The following is a 17690-nucleotide window of genomic DNA, read 5'->3' on the forward strand; positions in this document are numbered from 1 at the left end:
TCGATCGGAAGGGAAGGTATGCGTATTTGATTGCTTACCAATTTTATCATTTTGAACCAATTGCACACAAATCAGATAAAGACATTGAAGCTTGTATGGTCACGCACCGTCATTAGATAATAATTGGGCGAAATCGATTTTCCAGCACGCTGACAATTCTCTGCTTCCCTCGGCTCACATCGTCACACACAGCGCTCAGCTGTCAGCTCCCTCCCAGAGGATTCCCCATTGTTCTTTTATTTATATTATGAGTTATATTTATATCACTCAGACAAATATCCATACAATGAATCACAGTCCTCATCATAAGAGGAGATCGCCCCATCGGAATACCCAATCATTATCTGCTATTAATTATCATGGCGGTGTGCACCGCCCCGGCCTCAGTGGTGTCATATGAGTCAGTGATATTTATTTACCGGGAAACGTTTTTAACTTCTAGACGTGTTCTGTCCTATAGATACCAATCAGAGGAGAGCGCCGGGACAAAGAGCGAGCAATCACATTTCACCGATCAGTGCTGATTGGTTGGTGTGACATACGCTGTGCTTGTGAATGAGCCTGATTCTTCACCGCACCCCAATTATATATATATATATATATATATATATATATAGTGTGTGTGTGTGTGATTTTTATATATATATATATATATATATATATATATATACATACATACATACATACATACACACACTATCTACACACAACGGGGTTTATTTCCCAAAGCTAGAGAGTGCAAAATCAGTCCCAATTCTGCATGGCAACCAATCAGCTTCCAGGTTTTATTGCCAATGCTTAATTAATCAAGCTGAAGTTAGAAGCTGATTGGTTTCTTTGCAGAATTGGGACTGATTTTGCACTCTCAAGCTTTAGTAAACCCCTATATCACCAAAAGTATTGCGATTGCCACGCCCATGAACTTTAATGGCATCCAAGTCTTCGGGTCCTTTCACACGGGCGATCCGATCAGATCTGCCTGTCAGTTTTTTAGGGGGATCTGATCGGATCCTCCATGCATCCCTATGGGGCAGCGGATGTCAGCGGAGACATGTCCACTTACACCCGCTGCCATCCACATCCGATCCGGGCCGTGAAATCCGGAAGGATGGAAACCCCATTTCTCTTACGTCCTCCGACAGTCGCCGCCCCCTCCAATTCTTCACCAATGGTCAATACCCATTGGTGAAGAATTGGAGGGGGCGGCGACTGTCGGAGGACTCAGAGAAAGGAATTTTACGGTAAGATTTTACAAAAATTCAGTTTTCTCTTACGTCCTCCGACAGTCGCCGCCCCCTCCAATTCTTCACCAATGGTCAATACCCATTGGTGAAGAATTGGAGGGGGCGGCGACTGTCGGAGGACTCAGAGAAAGGAATTTTACAGTAAGATTTTACAAAAATTCAGTTTTTCCATCCGTCCAGCGGATCGGATGAGAGCGGACAGGCGGTCCGCTCTCATCCGATTCCCCCATAGAGATGCATGGGGCTCTGACACCTCCCCCTCCGCACACAGAGCTGAGAGGGAGCTGTCACCTTGCCTGTTCAGCGGGGATCTGTATTTACGATCCCCTGCTGAGCATCACCGATCCACCTACGGAGGTGGACCGTGTGAAAGAAGCCTAATGGGCCATACACACTATAAGATTTTCTGAAGACTTTTTCCTTTAGACTTCCTTAAACCATATAATATGAGGTCAAACCTAAACACTTTCAATTTGTAGGCAAGCTGGCAGGCCCTTGTACTACATAGAAAAGGTAAATCTGAAGGAAAAAGTCTTCAGAAAATCTTATAGTGTGTATGGCCCTTTAGTCCGTAGGGTTCATGATTGAGTCACCCCACCCTTTGCAGCTATAACAGCTTTTAACTCTTCTGGGAAGGCTGTCCACAAGGTTTAGGAGTGTGTCTATGGGGATGTTTTATTATTCTTCCAGAAGTGCATTTGGGAGATCAGGCACTGATGTTGGATGGAAAGGTCTGGCTCACAGCCTACGCTCTAATTAATTCCAAAGGTGTTCTATCAGGTTGAGGTCAGGACTCTGTGCAGGACAGTCAAGTTCCTCCACCCCAAACTCACTCATCCATGTCTTTATGGACCTTTCTTTGTTCACTGGTCCAAATAATTTGGTGGAGGGGGGGGGGTTATGGTGTGGGGTTGTTTTGCAGGGATTTTTGGTTGTCCACTTAGTTCCAGTGAAGGGAACTCTTAAGGCGTCAGCATACCAAGACATTTTGGACAGTTTTATGCTCCCAACTTTGTGGGGACAGTTCCATGTCTTTATGGACCTTGCTTTGTGCACTGGTGCGCAGTCATGTTGGAACAGGAAGGGGCCATCCCCAAACTGTTCCCACAAAGTTGGGAGCATGAAATTGTCCAAAATGTCTTGGTATGCTGACGCCTTAAGAGTTGCCTTTATTGGAACCAAGGGGCCAAACCCAACCTCTGAAAATCAACCCCACACCATAATTCCCCCTCCACCAAATGATCTGGACCATGGATGATTGAGTTTGGGGTGGAAGAACTCAACTGACCTGCACAGAGTCCTGACCTCAACCAGATAGAACAACTTTGGGAGAGTTCATGTGTGTGTAAAGACAGGCGTCCCAATACTTTTGGTAATATAGTATGTGTATGTGTATGTGTGTGTGTGTGTGTATGTGTATATATATATATATATATATATATATATATATATATATATATATATATATATCTTTATGATTAGAATATTTTGAAAATATATATTTAACACAAAAAAATAATAAATAAAAAAATATATATATATATTAGTGAAAAAAAAATATTTTTTAATCATATATTTCCTAAATATATTTTCCAAAACCAAAAGGAATAATGTTATATAATATATATATATATATATATATATAAATAACATTCTTCCTTTTGGTTTTGGAAAATATATTTAGGAAATATATGATTATATATATATATATATATTTGTGTTAAAATATATATTTTCAAAATATTCTAATCCTAAAAAAAAAAAAAAAAAAAAAAATATATATATATATATACGTGAGGTCAAAGATGGATGGACGGGGAGCTAGATAGATACAAATAATTTGTCCTTATGATAAAAATGTTATATATATATTTTTATCATAAGGATAATTTCTTTGTATCTATCTAGCTCCCCGTCCATCCATCTTTGACCTCATAAATAGTCCAGTGTCCGCACTCTTGGCTGTCCCCTAGTAGGTGACAATTATTCCCCACCCATTGGTGACTTTTTTGTAGGTGGGTTCCTGTTCTGGTCTGGTGGATGATCTCCTCCATATAAATCCTGAACTCTCATTCAGTCTGCTGAGCGTTGACCGGCTCTGACAGCCAGGCTTATTGGTGAAACAATGGACGAGGATCTTGTTCACATTCTAACAAGCTGGGTACTTCCCCGGGAGGAGGGGGCAGTGGGCTAGCTCCCATCACTGATTGGCTTCTACTCTGACAAGCTGGCAGGTTGGCTCCCACCTCTCCTATTGATGAACTGGCATCCATGGAGATCAGGATCCTCTAGACTTGGTTCCTTCTGCCTTAAACCTTGGATGAGTCTTTGTGTGGACTTTTTTTTTTTTTCTGGATTCATCTTCTGTGAAGAGACATCCATTCTGAAATGTTCACAGTTGGAAGGTAGCGTTTTGTGTGAAATGTTTCCTTTTTTCCCCCAGTTCTTCAATTCCCTTTTTTTTTTTCATTCAAACGTTACAACGTTGTGATTTTCAATACTGTATAAATGAATTTATTGTATGTGTATATTATACCAGCCATACCTGTCAGCATCTGGAAACTTTTGTGTATGTTGATAGATGATCATGGAATTACATTTTAGAAATGTTTATGGGAATAATTTTGTATTTGGAAATCTAAAAAAAAATTGTAAATATTTTTATATTAAAATCTATAGCTTTTTTTTTTTTTTTTTTTTTAAATTTAAAGCTTTTATTACTGGATAATATAACTAGATGGTGTGACTGATTGTATTGAGTAATACAGCATATACCATTTACGTAGGGGGAGGAAAAAATATGTATGTGTGTGTGTGTGTGTATATATATATATCTGCTATCAATGCAAAACCTTTGTGAAAATAAATAAATATACCTTTATAAAAATGTAAAACAAAGAATATTTCTTTCACATAATTTTATATGGATATCTGCTGTATTAAATAATACAATTACACCTTCTAGTTTCATATATTATACATATATTATACAGTTTTTTTTTTTTTTTTTTCCAACATAAATAATATATAGATATAGTCTGTGTGTGTGTATGTATGTATGTATGTATGTGTGTGTGTGTGTGTGTATATATATGTATGTGTGTGTGTGTGTGTGTGTGTATATATATATGTATGTATGTATGTATGTATATATATATATATATATATATATATATATATATATATATATATATATATATATATATATATATATTTTTATTTTTTTTGTGTGTGGATATATATATATATATATATACACACACACACATACTATATCTATATATTATTTATGTTGGAAAAAAACCTATAAAACAAATAAAAATATATATTCAGTAATTAAAAGGGGGGAGAAAAAGGAAAAAAATATATATTTTTTTTTTCCTTTTTTTTTTTTTTTTTTTTTTTCCCTTTTTAATTACTGAATATATATTTTTATTTGTTTTATAGGTTTTTTTTCCAACATAAATAATATATAGATATAGTATGTGTGTGTGTATATATATATATATATATATATATATATATATATATATATATATATATATATATAATTACACAGACTATATCTATATATTATTTATGTTGGAAAAAAAAAAACCTATAAAACAAATATATATTCAGTAATTAAAAGGGGAAAAAAATAATAAATATATAATATATATATATATATGTGTGTGTGTATATATATATATATATATATATAATGAAACTAGAAGGTGTGATTGTATTATTTAATACGGCAGATATCCATATATAATTATGTGAAAGAAATATTCTTTGTTTTACATTTTTATGAAGGTATATTTATTTATTTTCACAAAGGTTTTGCATTGATAGCAGATATATATATACACACACACACACACACACACACATGCAGTATGTTATCGCCACTGGCATCCAATCAGAAATCACCTGTTGCCAGTATAGTGTTTTAGCTCCTACTATAAACTTGAATGGCAACCAAATTCCTTCCATCCCTTTAAATATAAAGCCCAGTTGGTTTGCATTGCTCACATGCTTTTTTTGCTTCGGCTTTCTCTGTTCCAGTTCTTGCATATCACCCCATTGATTCTTTTTATTGAGTTCATGAAAAATCTAACTGTTGTGACATTCAGAAAAGGGGACAGGGTACGTCAAAGCAAACTTTGTTACAGGGATACTGTTGGTCATTTTTAAGTAGATTTGCAGTATTTAGAATTTTTGGATATAGAGGTAGACCTCAGGTCACTCGGTGGTTGGTATAATTAATACCCTTCTACGAAGGATGGCAATGTCCTACAGAGTATAGAAACCTGCAGCCTGGATAGTCAGAGGATTGATCCTGAAATGGATTTTGTTTTTACCTTGAGAATGGAGAGTAAAACCATCTGGCCTTTTCTTGTCTCAGGGGCGGTTTTTGGTGTCCTGAGTTCACGACACGTTCAGTTCTGCGCACCCACTGTGCAGACCTGGGAACTCACCATTGTTGCTGGATTTTTACTATTTTTTTTTTTTTTAATCTATTTTATTTTATGGAAAATGTACCAAAAGGAGATGGAAAGTTCAAATGTGACCCCAAATATCCTAAAAGGACAAGGGACAGAGTTGGGAATAGTGGCAGGGAAATCTCCATGTTGGGAGTATCCAAGACATGTAAGAAGCTAGGGGCTGACTTGGCTCACCAGGATTTAACTATAACAAAACATTGTATTTTTTGGGTGGACCGACTCTTATTAAAAAAAAATTCAGTTTCCCTGTTTGACTGATGACTGTTGCCACCTTCAGCTTCAAATCGGAGCTCGAGCAAGCCCTTCTTTTCCCCCATACCTATAGAGAGGTATGCACCTTTGGGGAAGGGGACTGCCTGAGCTTGGATGTGGGGTGAGAGTTGCCCTTTGTGTTCTGAATTCAGACGGGTTTAGAGTAGGGATAGACCGATTATCGGCAAGGCCGATATGCACTTTCCCCAATATATTGGTATCGGTCCCGGAACTGGCCGATATTTTTGTGACGTCATTCTGCCTTCTTAGGCTGCCTCCCTCGCCTTGGACAGCCTTGTCTGGAGTCGGGACTAGTCTCGCGGGAGTGTATCACAACCACACACCCACCCACAGCAGCCCGGTGCCAGCCAACCACCCACATCCACAGGCCCTGTACCAGCCAGCCACCCACAGGCCCTGTACCAGCCAGCCAGCCACCCACAGGCCCTGTACCAGCCAGCCACCCACAGGCCCTGTACCAGCCAGCCACCCACAGGCCCTGTACCAGCCAGTCAGCCACATGCTCTGTACCAACCAGCCAGCCACCCACCACAGGGTGCCAGCCAGCCACCCACCACAGGGTGCCAGCCAGCCAACCCACAGACAGGGTGCCAGCCAGCCAGCCACCCACAGGCCCTGTACCAGCCAGCCACCCACAGGCCCTGTACCAGCCAGCCACCCACAGGCCCTGTACCAGCCAGTCAGCCACATGCTCTGTACCAACCAGCCAGCCACCCACCACAGGGTGCCAGCCAGCCACCCACCACAGGGTGCCAGCCAGCCAACCCACAGACAGGGTGCCAGCCAGCCAGCCACCCACAGGCCCTGTACCAGCCAGCCACCCACAGGCCCTGTACCAGCCAGCCGCCCACAGGCCCTGTACCAGCAAGCCACCTACAGCCCCTGTGCCAGCCAGCCACCTACCACAGGGTGCCAGGCAGCCAATCACCCTCCGACAGGGTGCCAGACAGCCTGCCGCCCACAGGCCCTGTACCAGCCAGCCGCCCACAGGCATTTACCAGCCAGCCACCCACAGCCCCTGTGCCAGCCAGCCACCTACCACAGGCTGCCAGGCAGCCAGCCACCACAGGGTGCCAGGCAGCCAATCACCCTCCGACAGGGTGCTAGACAGCTAGCCATTAAGCATTAAACAAAGGTTAACCTGTTCAGTACAATATTTGTGTCAAAAATTGTCTGGTTTACATAGGCAGATCGCTGTTCTGCCTGTCTCCACATTGCGTCCGCCGGACCTGCTGATTGGCTCCCGCTGTGTCCAATCGCAGCAGAAGAGGGTGGCCGGTGGTGCGTGTGGGAGGCCCAGCCCTTGAAGTGCAGAGTCACGTTCAGGTGCGTGATTCTGCGGAGAACGGCCGCCCTGACGCAGTAAATGTACGTGGGGTGGCCGGCATCTGGTTATAGTGTGTGTACCTATACTAAAACTTGTAGTTTGCCATTGTTGTCCTGCATTTAATAATGTTAGTTGCTTCTGGCTTTAGTATGTTTGGAGTCATTGACCTGGAACAAATATCCAGCAGGTAAAGTCCTGATTTGCATACTTGTCCCAGGTCAGGGGTATGAAATATTCATGCCGTTGGATTACCAATGAAGCCAGGAGAGTGGCATTGGCAAGTAGCCATGGCAAGCTATGTGCTTCCTCTGTGCAGGTTTCCATATGTAAACCCTAAGGACCCTTTCACACGAGCGATCCGATCCGCCTGTCAGTTTTCTAGGCGGACCTTATCGGATACTGTCCATGGAATACCCTGTTTTCCATCCGTCTGGGATCGGATTGAATGGGATCGGATGAGAACAGACAAGGCGGTCTGTTCTCATCCGATCTCCCCATAGAGGACAGCGGGGACATGACAGCTCTGTCTCTGCACACAGAGCGGAGATGGAGCTGTCATCCGCCTGCTCAGTGGGGATTGACAGATCGATTCCCCGCTGAGCAGAATGGACTCCGTCAGCCGGTGCGCCCGTGTGAAAGGGGCCTAACAGGGGTCTGATAAATATTCATCTGAAAGTGTTTTATCTGCTTGATAATTGCAACAAGAATTTCTGTGAATCCTACTAGACCTCTTACTCTGCTCTCTGCCTCTGCTACACTCTTTATCTTTTACATCTTTTACATTGTTTCCAGCTATCTGAGGACTACAGAAGACCACCCTACTATGTTATAGCGAAGTAAGGCTCCATTCACATATATAAAGGCGTTTCCGATCGCCGGCAAAATTGTCGCGATTCTGCCCGCGATCCCGAACCATAGCAAGTCGCGGGACGCCCGTGCGATTCCCGTGACCTGAAATGACACCCCAAACGCGGTGTGATTTTCGTCCGACAAAACGTGGTAAAACCGTGCAGACAGAATCGCGGGACGCCTGTCGCCAAAAAGAAGTTCTTGTTCTTGCGACTTGCAATGGTTTGGGATCGCGGCAAGTCATTCGGTCTGGTGTTCTAAAATTTAGTCGGACCTATGAAAATTCCGGATCCTCGTCACTTCCGGTGACGCTACGTCATAGCCCAGCTGATGCGAGCCCCGGTGCGCATGCGCACAAGGCATTTTCAAGGTCCGATTAAATTCTAAGACTTACGAACAGCTGGGAGGAGGAGGGGCTGAGGTGGGACGCACACACCGCTGCGGGATAATGTTACAACACCGCCGGGTCATCGAGCAAGGAACATGTTGCAGAGCTGACTTAGAGGAGGCGAGAAGGAAGTGAATACTCATACTAAATAGTAATGATAAAAAAATAATAAGAAATACTAAACTATTACTATTTAGTATGAGTATTCACTTCCTTCCCGCCTCCTCTAAGCCAGCTCTGCGCGGCGGTGTTGTAACATTTTCCCGCAGCGGTGTGTGCGTCCCACCTCAGCCCCTCCTCCTCCTCTCAGTCAGCTGTTCGTAAGTCTTAGAATTTAATTGGTCCTTGAAAATGCCTTGTGCGCATGCGCACCGGGACTCGCAGCAGCTGGTGGTGACAGTGCGTCTCCCGGAAGTGACGAGGGTCCGGAATTTTCACGGGTCCGACTAAATTTTAGAACACCGGCTACAAGATCGAGTTTTAAGGCTCGTACACACACGCAGATCGTCGTCATACAAACGTCGGCGGACGAAAGATCTGCCGATTGTATGCGTGTTAGTATGGTGCCTCCGACAGATGTCTGCACACAATCTGCGGACAAGAGTCTTTCTTGCAAACATGAAAATTTTTGTCTGCGGACACCAGAACGGACGATTGTTCGCCTGTCAGTACAGAAATCAGCCGACAGACCGCAGATTTGCAAGACTGGGCATGCTCAGAAAATAAAAAACACAGGGAAAGTTAACCATTACATGACATCACTTCTGCAGTCAGCTGAAGTCTGCGGACAAAATTCTTGTGCTGTCCTTGTGCTGTCTTTGCACTTTTCAACAGACACCGACATCCCGGGGAGAAAAGACGAACATTTGTATGACGACGATCTGTGTGTGTGTACGGGGCTTCACTCTTGTCTCCCGGCAATGTTTCTTTTGCTTCCAACTTGCACCTGTCCCCGGACTGTTTACAGCAGGGGTCTTCAAACTATGGCCCTCCAGCTGTTCAGGAACTGCAATTCCCATCATGCCTAGTCATGTCTGTGAATGTTGGAGTTTTACAATGCCTCATGGGATGCGTAGTTCCACAACAGCTGGAGGGCCGTAGTTTGAGGATCCCTGGTTTACAGGATCTGTTTGGGGCAGTACAAGACCTGTTGCTTCAAGGGGGTGATTTCCCAGTTCCGACTTCGGAACGTTTTTAGGGTTTTTACTTAAACCTAATGCTGCTACTGATAGGCACACTACCGCATTAATTAATTGTTCAGTGCCTAATATTAACCTTGTGCTCATAAAATTGATAATGGCAATTCTCTTGAAAAAGTGTTAACCATTATTTTATATAAAGTGCATGTGAATCTTCCCAAGCTGAAGTGCAATCTGTGCAGCTAATTAAATATGAATCATAAATGAATAAAAATAAAGTACACAAGTGGACAAGTGAAAAAGTATGTCGTTCTCAAAAATATATGGTTATCAAAAAATTACTTAGATTAAATACATAAAATATAAATAACATGCATAACATATAAATAAATTTATAAAGTGCATATAAGAACAGGTGACCACAAATATTGGTGCAAATGAAATCTTGTATAAAGATGTTCTACTTGTATTAAAGTGATTACGTGCTCAAGATCACTTTTTAAATAATAAAAAAAGTTCAACAATTGCAAGATAGTTAATAAAATCCCACCCAAAGCGATTATATCCAAAAGTGATCAGTGCTTCTATTCAGACTCCGTGTTCAATGTGATTCACGGCCGTGGCATATGTCAGTCACCAAGGGGGCAGAAAAAGTGTCCCGGAGGCTCTGGAGGTAGCCGACATTCTAAGGCGGGCAGAACGGTTCGTTCCAGCCCTCTCCGTCGTACACATTCCTGTGGTGGAAAACTGGCAGGCGGATTACCTAAGTCGGCAGGCGTTGGACCAAGTGGAGGGGTCCCTTTTAACTGGAGGTGTTTCATCTGTTGTGTCTCTGGTGGGGCATCCCCGAGGTTGATCTGTTGGGGTCTCAGCTCAACAGAAAGATGCAGAGGTTTGTGGCTCAGTCATGGGAACCTCTGGCGGACGGTTTAAGCTAGGAAATCTACTTCTAGGAGGATCTATCATAATACGTGGAAGACGTGCCTAGTATGAGTCTCTTGAGGTTCATCCTCACTCGGTGGCTTGGATCTTGACCTTCCCTCAACTGGGAGTTGAACAGAAATTGGCCTTGAGTACCATCAAGGGCCAGGTGTCGGCTGTGGCAGTCTTCTTCCAACGACCCTTGGCTATACACTCCCTGTTGCGTACCTTTCTTCAGGGTGTCCGGCATTTGGCTCCTCCAAGTGCGGTCTCCGTTGCCGCCTTGAGACCTAAATTTGGTGTTTTCGGTCCTCCACAAGCCTCCCTTTGAGAATATTCTGGAGATTCCCTTGCTTACGCTGTCTCAGAAGGTAATTCACAGAGATAAGGTGGTTCTTCGCCCTTGTCCGTCATTCCTCCCAAAGGTTTTTTTCTGATTTTCATTTGAATGAAGACACTGTATTGCCTTCCCTATGTCCCAGGCCGAAACATCCGAAGGATATTGCCTTGGATGTGGCTCAGCAATTAGGGTGTACCTGACAGCTACAGAGTCAGACTCCCTATTTATGCTCATGGATGGGCCTCAGAAAGGGTTGTCGGCTTCCTCTGCGACCATTTACAGATGGATCAGACAGACGGTTATTCATAGGGGTGTTGAATTTAATCGTGGCATCAATGCATCGCGATTCAGCCACCCGCGATTCTGCATCAATGCTGCGACCAGCTTAATCGATGTGCTAATGATGTCATGTAGGGCCGCCCCTCCCTCTCCGCACAGCGATGGCTCTTTGAAATCCGTCTGTTTTCCCGCCTCCTGCTGACGTCATTCCCAGCCGCCCAGCGTCGCTGCAGGAGGAGACCCGAGGAGCGCGCGTCCCTGACTCTCGGATAGAGATGAGCTCCGGTGTGTTCGAGTTTCTACGTGCCTGATCCCGCCAGTAAGCTGACACTGCACTCCGCTAATCACAGGCAGTGAGACATTTCCCTATCAGAAGCTGCACAGATCGGGAAATGTCTCACTGCCTGTGATTACCAGAGTGCAGTGTCGGCTTACTGGCGGGATCAGGCACGTGAGGACTGTCATCTCTACTCTCGGACAGTCTGCTTCGGGAGACCTGAGTGTCGGAGAGAACATCCCCGGCTCCCAAATGCATCCTCCTCCCCCAGCGAGTGTCTGTCCTGACCATCCTCCAGCGAGTGTCCTCCATCCTCCAGCGAGTGTCCTCCATCCTCCGTCCTCCTGACACAGGCCTCTGTGGGCAGAGGGAGACCCCTGAGTGAGCGTCCCGTACCCCAACTCCCAGTCCTCCTTGGCTCAGATGTCTGAAATCTGTCATCATCACTCATCATCATTGATCAAGTACTAGCAGTGCTTTAAGTGGGCGGGTATGCACTGGTACGCCTTAGCGTACCAGTACGCTCATTTTGGACATCTGCGCCCTCAATTGCCCCCCCCCCCCCCCCAAGAATATTTCCCACTCCAAAGCCAGACCAGTCAGGACCAGTGAGTCCCCCTGCTCCGGAGTCCCAGCCCAGGCCAGGGGGGGTGGGGACCCTGATGTGGGGTGGGGGGTGACAAACTTTATAGGCTATAATAGAGTATCGGCACCTCTTTTGGGCCACTTAAAGCACTGGGTACTAGTCTAAGTCCCGGTTCACACTACCGCGACTCGTCAGGCGACTTGTCAGCCTGACAAGTTGTGGTCCATTCAGTGCAATTGGAACCGTTCTAATAGGAGCGACTCAAGTTGCTCCAACTTAGAAAATAGTTCCTGCACTACTTTTGACCGAAGTCGGATCGACTTGCATTGACTTCCATTATGTGAAGTCCGTGCAAGTCGCGCCGAAGTCGCGGTGCACGGCGACTTCACTAGTCGCCCCCGAAGTAGTGTCGCCATAGTGTGAACCGACTCGAAGTCTTCAAATACTATTACAAATGTTGAACACATGACACTGCCAGAGGGAATAATGAAGATGTTCGAGAAGCAGACTCTTTTACTGCTCACTTTGCTCAGATGTTAAGAGACAATTTGCACAATTGCACAGTAGTCATCGTTTTATGTAAACACAGACACTGACAGTATCTTCTGCATCAGTTAATTTATGTGCAAATTATAATCGACCTAAACAATAAAGTGACTGTGTGTGCAATGTGCATGTGTGAGTCAGTGATGAGCAAAACCATAAATCATGAAAAAAGCTAATGAAGTATTTGTGAATCGACGATCACTAAGACCTAAACCAAACCATAATTAATGAAATGGCATAGGTTTGGGGACATAAGTTTTGTTGTAGCAGTTTGTGTCCTTTTGTATCTATAATATATTAGAATATCTTTTATTATTATTTAATTAATTATGGTTTATGTCTTAGTGATAGATTCACACATCCTTCTTTGATACCTTTTTTTTTTTTTTTTGTATGATTTATGGTTTTGCTCATCACTGACACGCATGCGCAGTTGTGCACGAATTGTACGGTCACTTTTATTGAGAGCCTCTGAAGTAAATTGCTCCATTAACCACTTAAGCCCCGGAAGATTTTACCCCCATTCCGACCAGGGGGTATTTTGCGATTCGGCACTGCGTGACTTTAACGGACAATTGCGCGGTCGTGCGACGCTGTACCTAAACGAATTTGGCGTCCTTTTTTTCCCACAAACAGAGCTTTCTTTTGGTGGTATTTGATCACCTGTGCGATTTTTTGATCACGCGCTATAAACAAAAAAAGAGCGTCAATTTTGCAAAAATAGCAATATTTTTCACATTTTTTTATATGAAATTCCCCCAAAAAAAAATTTAAAAATCAAAATTTTTTTACTTTTTCGGCCAATTTGTTTTATGCTACCTATGTTTGGTAAAAAAAATCGCAAAAAGCGTATTTTGATTGGTTTGCGCAAAAGTTATCTCGTTTACTAACAAAGGGAAAGATTTCTGTCATTTTTGTTGTTTTTTTTTTTAACGTGTAATGGCGGCGATCTGCGATTTTTTTTTTTTTGCGGTACTGCGACATTGGGGCAGACAGATCGGACCCTTGACTGACAGTTTTGACACTTTTGGGGTTACCAGTGACATTTCTACAGTAATCAGTGCTATATATATGCACTGTTACTGTAAAAATACACTGGTAGTGAAGGGGTTAACTTTATTTGGGAGGGAGGGGCTGTGTGTATCCCTAGGGGCGTGCTTTTTACTGTGATTGGCTGGGGCTTGAGCTGTATGGACACTGATCAACGGATCTACATACTAGATCCGAGTGATCAGTATCCTAACAGCAAGGAGAATGACAGGCAGCTTGTTTACACAGGCTGCCTGACATTCTCCCTCTCCCCCGCCGATCGCCGAGTGACCGGCGGACATCGGGTCCGCCGGTCACACGCGCGGGGGGGTCCGTGACCACGCGGGAGCGGGAGCGCGCCTCCGGGGGCGCGCGCTCGCTCCCTAGACCCTCACAAGCTAGTGACGTAGTACTACGTCACTTTGCCTGTGAGGGGCTGACTGCCGACGTAGATCGGCGTTAGGCAGTCGGCAAGTGGTTAAATTAGCACAGACTGATGTTTGATGTTCAGACTTTGCAATATGCAGGGAAGTGTCCTTTTTTTTTAAGAGCATATGAAAATAAAAATAGTTTTTAAATTTCTGACTGCTTGAATTTTTTGATGAAAACCATGGGCACATTGTGGGCAGTACCGTATATACTCGAGTATAAGATGACTAGAATATAAGCCGAGGCCCCTAATTTTACCACAAGAAAAGTGGGAAAACGTATTGACTCGAGTATAAGCCTAGGGTGGGAAATGCAGCAGCTACTGGACCCAACTGGACCACCATGAGACACAAAAACAGGGGCTGTGGGCATGGTATAGGAAATGGTGCAGGTCATGGTATAGGCATGGCACAGGTCATGGTATAGGCAGGGCACAGGTGATGGTACAGGCAGGGCACAGGTGATGGTACAGGCAGGGCACAGGTGATGGTACAGGCATAGCGCAGGTCATGGTACAGGCATAGCGCAGGTCATGGTACAGGAATAGCACAGGTCATGGTACAGGAGATGGTATAGGCATAGCACAGGTCATGGTATAGGCATGGCACAGTATGTACCGGCATGGCACAGTAGGTATAGGCATGGCACACTATGTACAGGCATGGCACAGGAGATGCAGTGCTGCGGGCATGGTACGGGAGAATGTCCTGTACCATGCCCGCAGCACTGCATGAGGAAATGCAGGGGCTGCGGAGGAGTCTCACTTACCTTTTCGGTGAGGCTCCTTCGATTTAAAAATCGCGCCGGCCGGCGCCAATACGTCACCGCGAATGTGCCGCCGATGCTCGGGAAAGCCCATACACGTTCGGCTATTCCCGGGCATGCGGCACATGCGCGGTGACACATCGACGCCGGGCGGCGCCATTTTTAAAAAGACAGTGACTCGAGTATAAGCCGAGGGGGGCATTTTCAGCATGAAAAAACATGCTGGAAAATCTTGGCTTATACTCGAGTATATATGGTAATCGTGAGACCAGTGAAGCTGCGCATCCCTAGTTATTCAGGCCATTCCATCGGATCAGGTTCCTCCTTTCCCTGTCAAGGCGCGCTCTACTTAGTGCCTCCTGGGCCTTCCATCATCAGGCGTCAGTGACGCAGGATGGCAAGGCGACCACCTGGTCGTCTGTGCACACGTTTACAAAGTTCTATAAAGTGGATGTGTTGGCCTCTGCGGATGCTTCTTTTGGCAGCAAGGTTTTGCAGGCTGCTGTTTAGAGGGCCTGATCCTCTTTGAGGGTGTATTGTTTTTTTTTTTTTTTGGTGGGCTCCAGTTGTTTTGGCTGAGCTCCTGTTGCCTGGTTGGCTACTGTTTAGCCTTGGGAATTTTTTTTTGCTGTTCCCACCCCTCATGTTTAACAATGCTTTGGGACATCCCAATGGTTATGAAGATCAGGAGCTGTGTCCGTCAATGAACGAAAGAGAAAATGGGATTTTTAACCTACTGTAAAATCCATTTCTCTGATGTTCAGTGACGGACACAGCACCCACCCCTCTGTGGAGTTGTAATTCTTCTGACACTGCTTGTAACAAAACTGAGTACCTATAGCAGAGAGAGGGAGTATACCCCCTGGGAATGCCCATAGGCGTAGCCAGATTCTTTTTCTGCCTTGTGTTCGACTCCTGTAGGAGGCAGTATAACCCACTACTGTAGTTATGAAGTTCAAGAGCTGTGTCAGTCAATGAACATGAGAGAAATGGATTTTACGGTAAGTCAAAAATCCAATTTTCCTGTCTGATGTGAATTTTTCAAAAATGTTAAAGTAAATGCCAGGTGCCAAAAGGACCACTAACCGGGCTTGCGTGGGAGTTATGCCTCGTACACACGCAACGATTATCGGCCGACCGATCGGCCGTCTTTTGTCCAAGTTGTGTTTTGTTGGTTGGAATGTGCCTAGACTGCACACGAATTTTCTCGACCAACAAAAATCTACTTCAGAAGTGATGTCATGTGTTGGTTTACTTTCCGTGTGTTTTTTCTTCTCTGAGCATGCCCAGTGCTCATCAGATTTTTGTCTGCCGAAATCTGTACTGACTGACCGAAAATCAGTCGTTGTGTTGACGGCCAACAAAAATTTTATAGCCTGCACACCAGATTTTATTTGGCCGAAAAGTCGGAGTCGGTTGTCGAAAGCATCATACTAACAAGCCGAAAATCGGCCGATCGGACGTTGGCCAAAAATTCACGGCCAATAATCGGTGCGTATGTACGAGGCATTAGATAATCTCCGGCTGGCCAATAGAGAAGGCTGAAGAACTCTGGACTTGAAAGAAGATGGTGGAGGCAAGGAACCACTCATTATTGGAATAGGCTGAATTACTGCTCATGTATGCGTGCGCATATTTGAACATTCTGGAAAGAGCACGCAACAGGAAAATTCTGCTTCAACTTAAAAAAAAAAAAAATAATGAACCCAATGCATATCAAACTTTATTCACATCAAAAACTACTTTAAAATGAATCCGTTAACATAAATCTGAACCAAACCTACTTCCTCTCCAGTGATGCAACGTCTACAAGCTCTCTCGCCGGTGCTGACATCCCCATTCAGAAGTGGCGGACTCCATCAAGTGGATCCGCCTGCTCTGCTGGGGATCTCTTCGCTGATTGCCGCTGAGCAGGCGGATGGCAGGTCCGTGCCAACTCTGCTATGCGGAGAGGACACAGACACAGCCCGCTGTTCTCTATTGGGCGGTCGGATAGAAATGGACCACCCAGCAGTTTCCTCCGACTGTCATCTAATCTGATCCGCAGGACGGATGGGGAACATTTCCCCATCCGTCTGTTTTTAACTGACTGGATCGGATTAGATGCTGCAGGTGTCAGCAGAGCTCTTGATAAAAGGCACATCACACAAAATATAAAATCCTCAGCATCGAGATCGCGATTGGATCGTCCCCGAAGCTGTACAGGCTTACGCTTTTCGAGGCAGCGCCTCTTCTTCAGAGCCTCAAACCAGACCACCCTGGTCTAGTGAGGGGCTGCAAGTCTGAAGCATTATAAGGTTGCCGAGTTATCTGTTCTCATCTACAAGTCGAGCTGGATAGAGGATTGCACCACTTAGAGCGCAGGGAATAAGTGCTGAGCACCGACAGTGTACCTACTTGCTTGCTCCATAAAGAGCAATGGATGGTCCAGTTGGGTTTGCCTGAAAAACAGAGAGGCAGGCCCAATTGGCCTGCTGGTGTGAAAGGGGTCGACATCTTCACCTGGTCTTCTACCAGGTCTGGTATCTTTAAAAGGAAGGGTAATAGCTCCCTCGATGGTGCTTCCATTTTAACTGGTCTTCTGGGTTTATTATCTATCAAAGAAAGTCTTATAGTCAAAAGCGCCACTCCTTTAAGACCATTCCAGTAAACATTTATTAATCTTGGTAAAGCCAAAGCATTGCAGCGTCTCACAACTTTCCCTTTATCAAGGCTTAGAGATGAAAACAATATCAATGGATAGATCATTAGCTAGAGAAAGAGGTGTAGGTCTAGTATCTTTGGCCGTCTTGATAAGCTTTGAAGCCG

General features: G+C 44.6%; 1 protein-coding gene across 2 annotated transcripts in view; it reads left to right on the forward strand.

Moving 5' to 3' along the window:
* Positions 1-17690, forward strand: part of MMD (monocyte to macrophage differentiation associated) — a 113326-nt gene that overhangs the window by 1384 nt on the left and 94252 nt on the right. The window contains exon 1 of one of the 2 annotated variants that reach the window (XM_082271759.1): positions 3333-3649. The exons of the other annotated variant lie outside the window; for it this stretch is intronic. Coding sequence (XP_082127885.1) covers positions 3633-3649 — 17 coding nt within the window. The 5' untranslated portion in view covers positions 3333-3632. Of the gene's footprint in view, positions 1-3332; positions 3650-17690 lie in introns of those variants that run through there. 2 annotated transcript variants of the gene reach the window in all.

The sequence above is a fragment of the Pelophylax lessonae genome (assembly GCF_965119305.1).
Source record: "Pelophylax lessonae genome assembly, chromosome: 11".
Taxonomy (NCBI): Eukaryota; Metazoa; Chordata; class Amphibia; order Anura; family Ranidae; genus Pelophylax; species Pelophylax lessonae.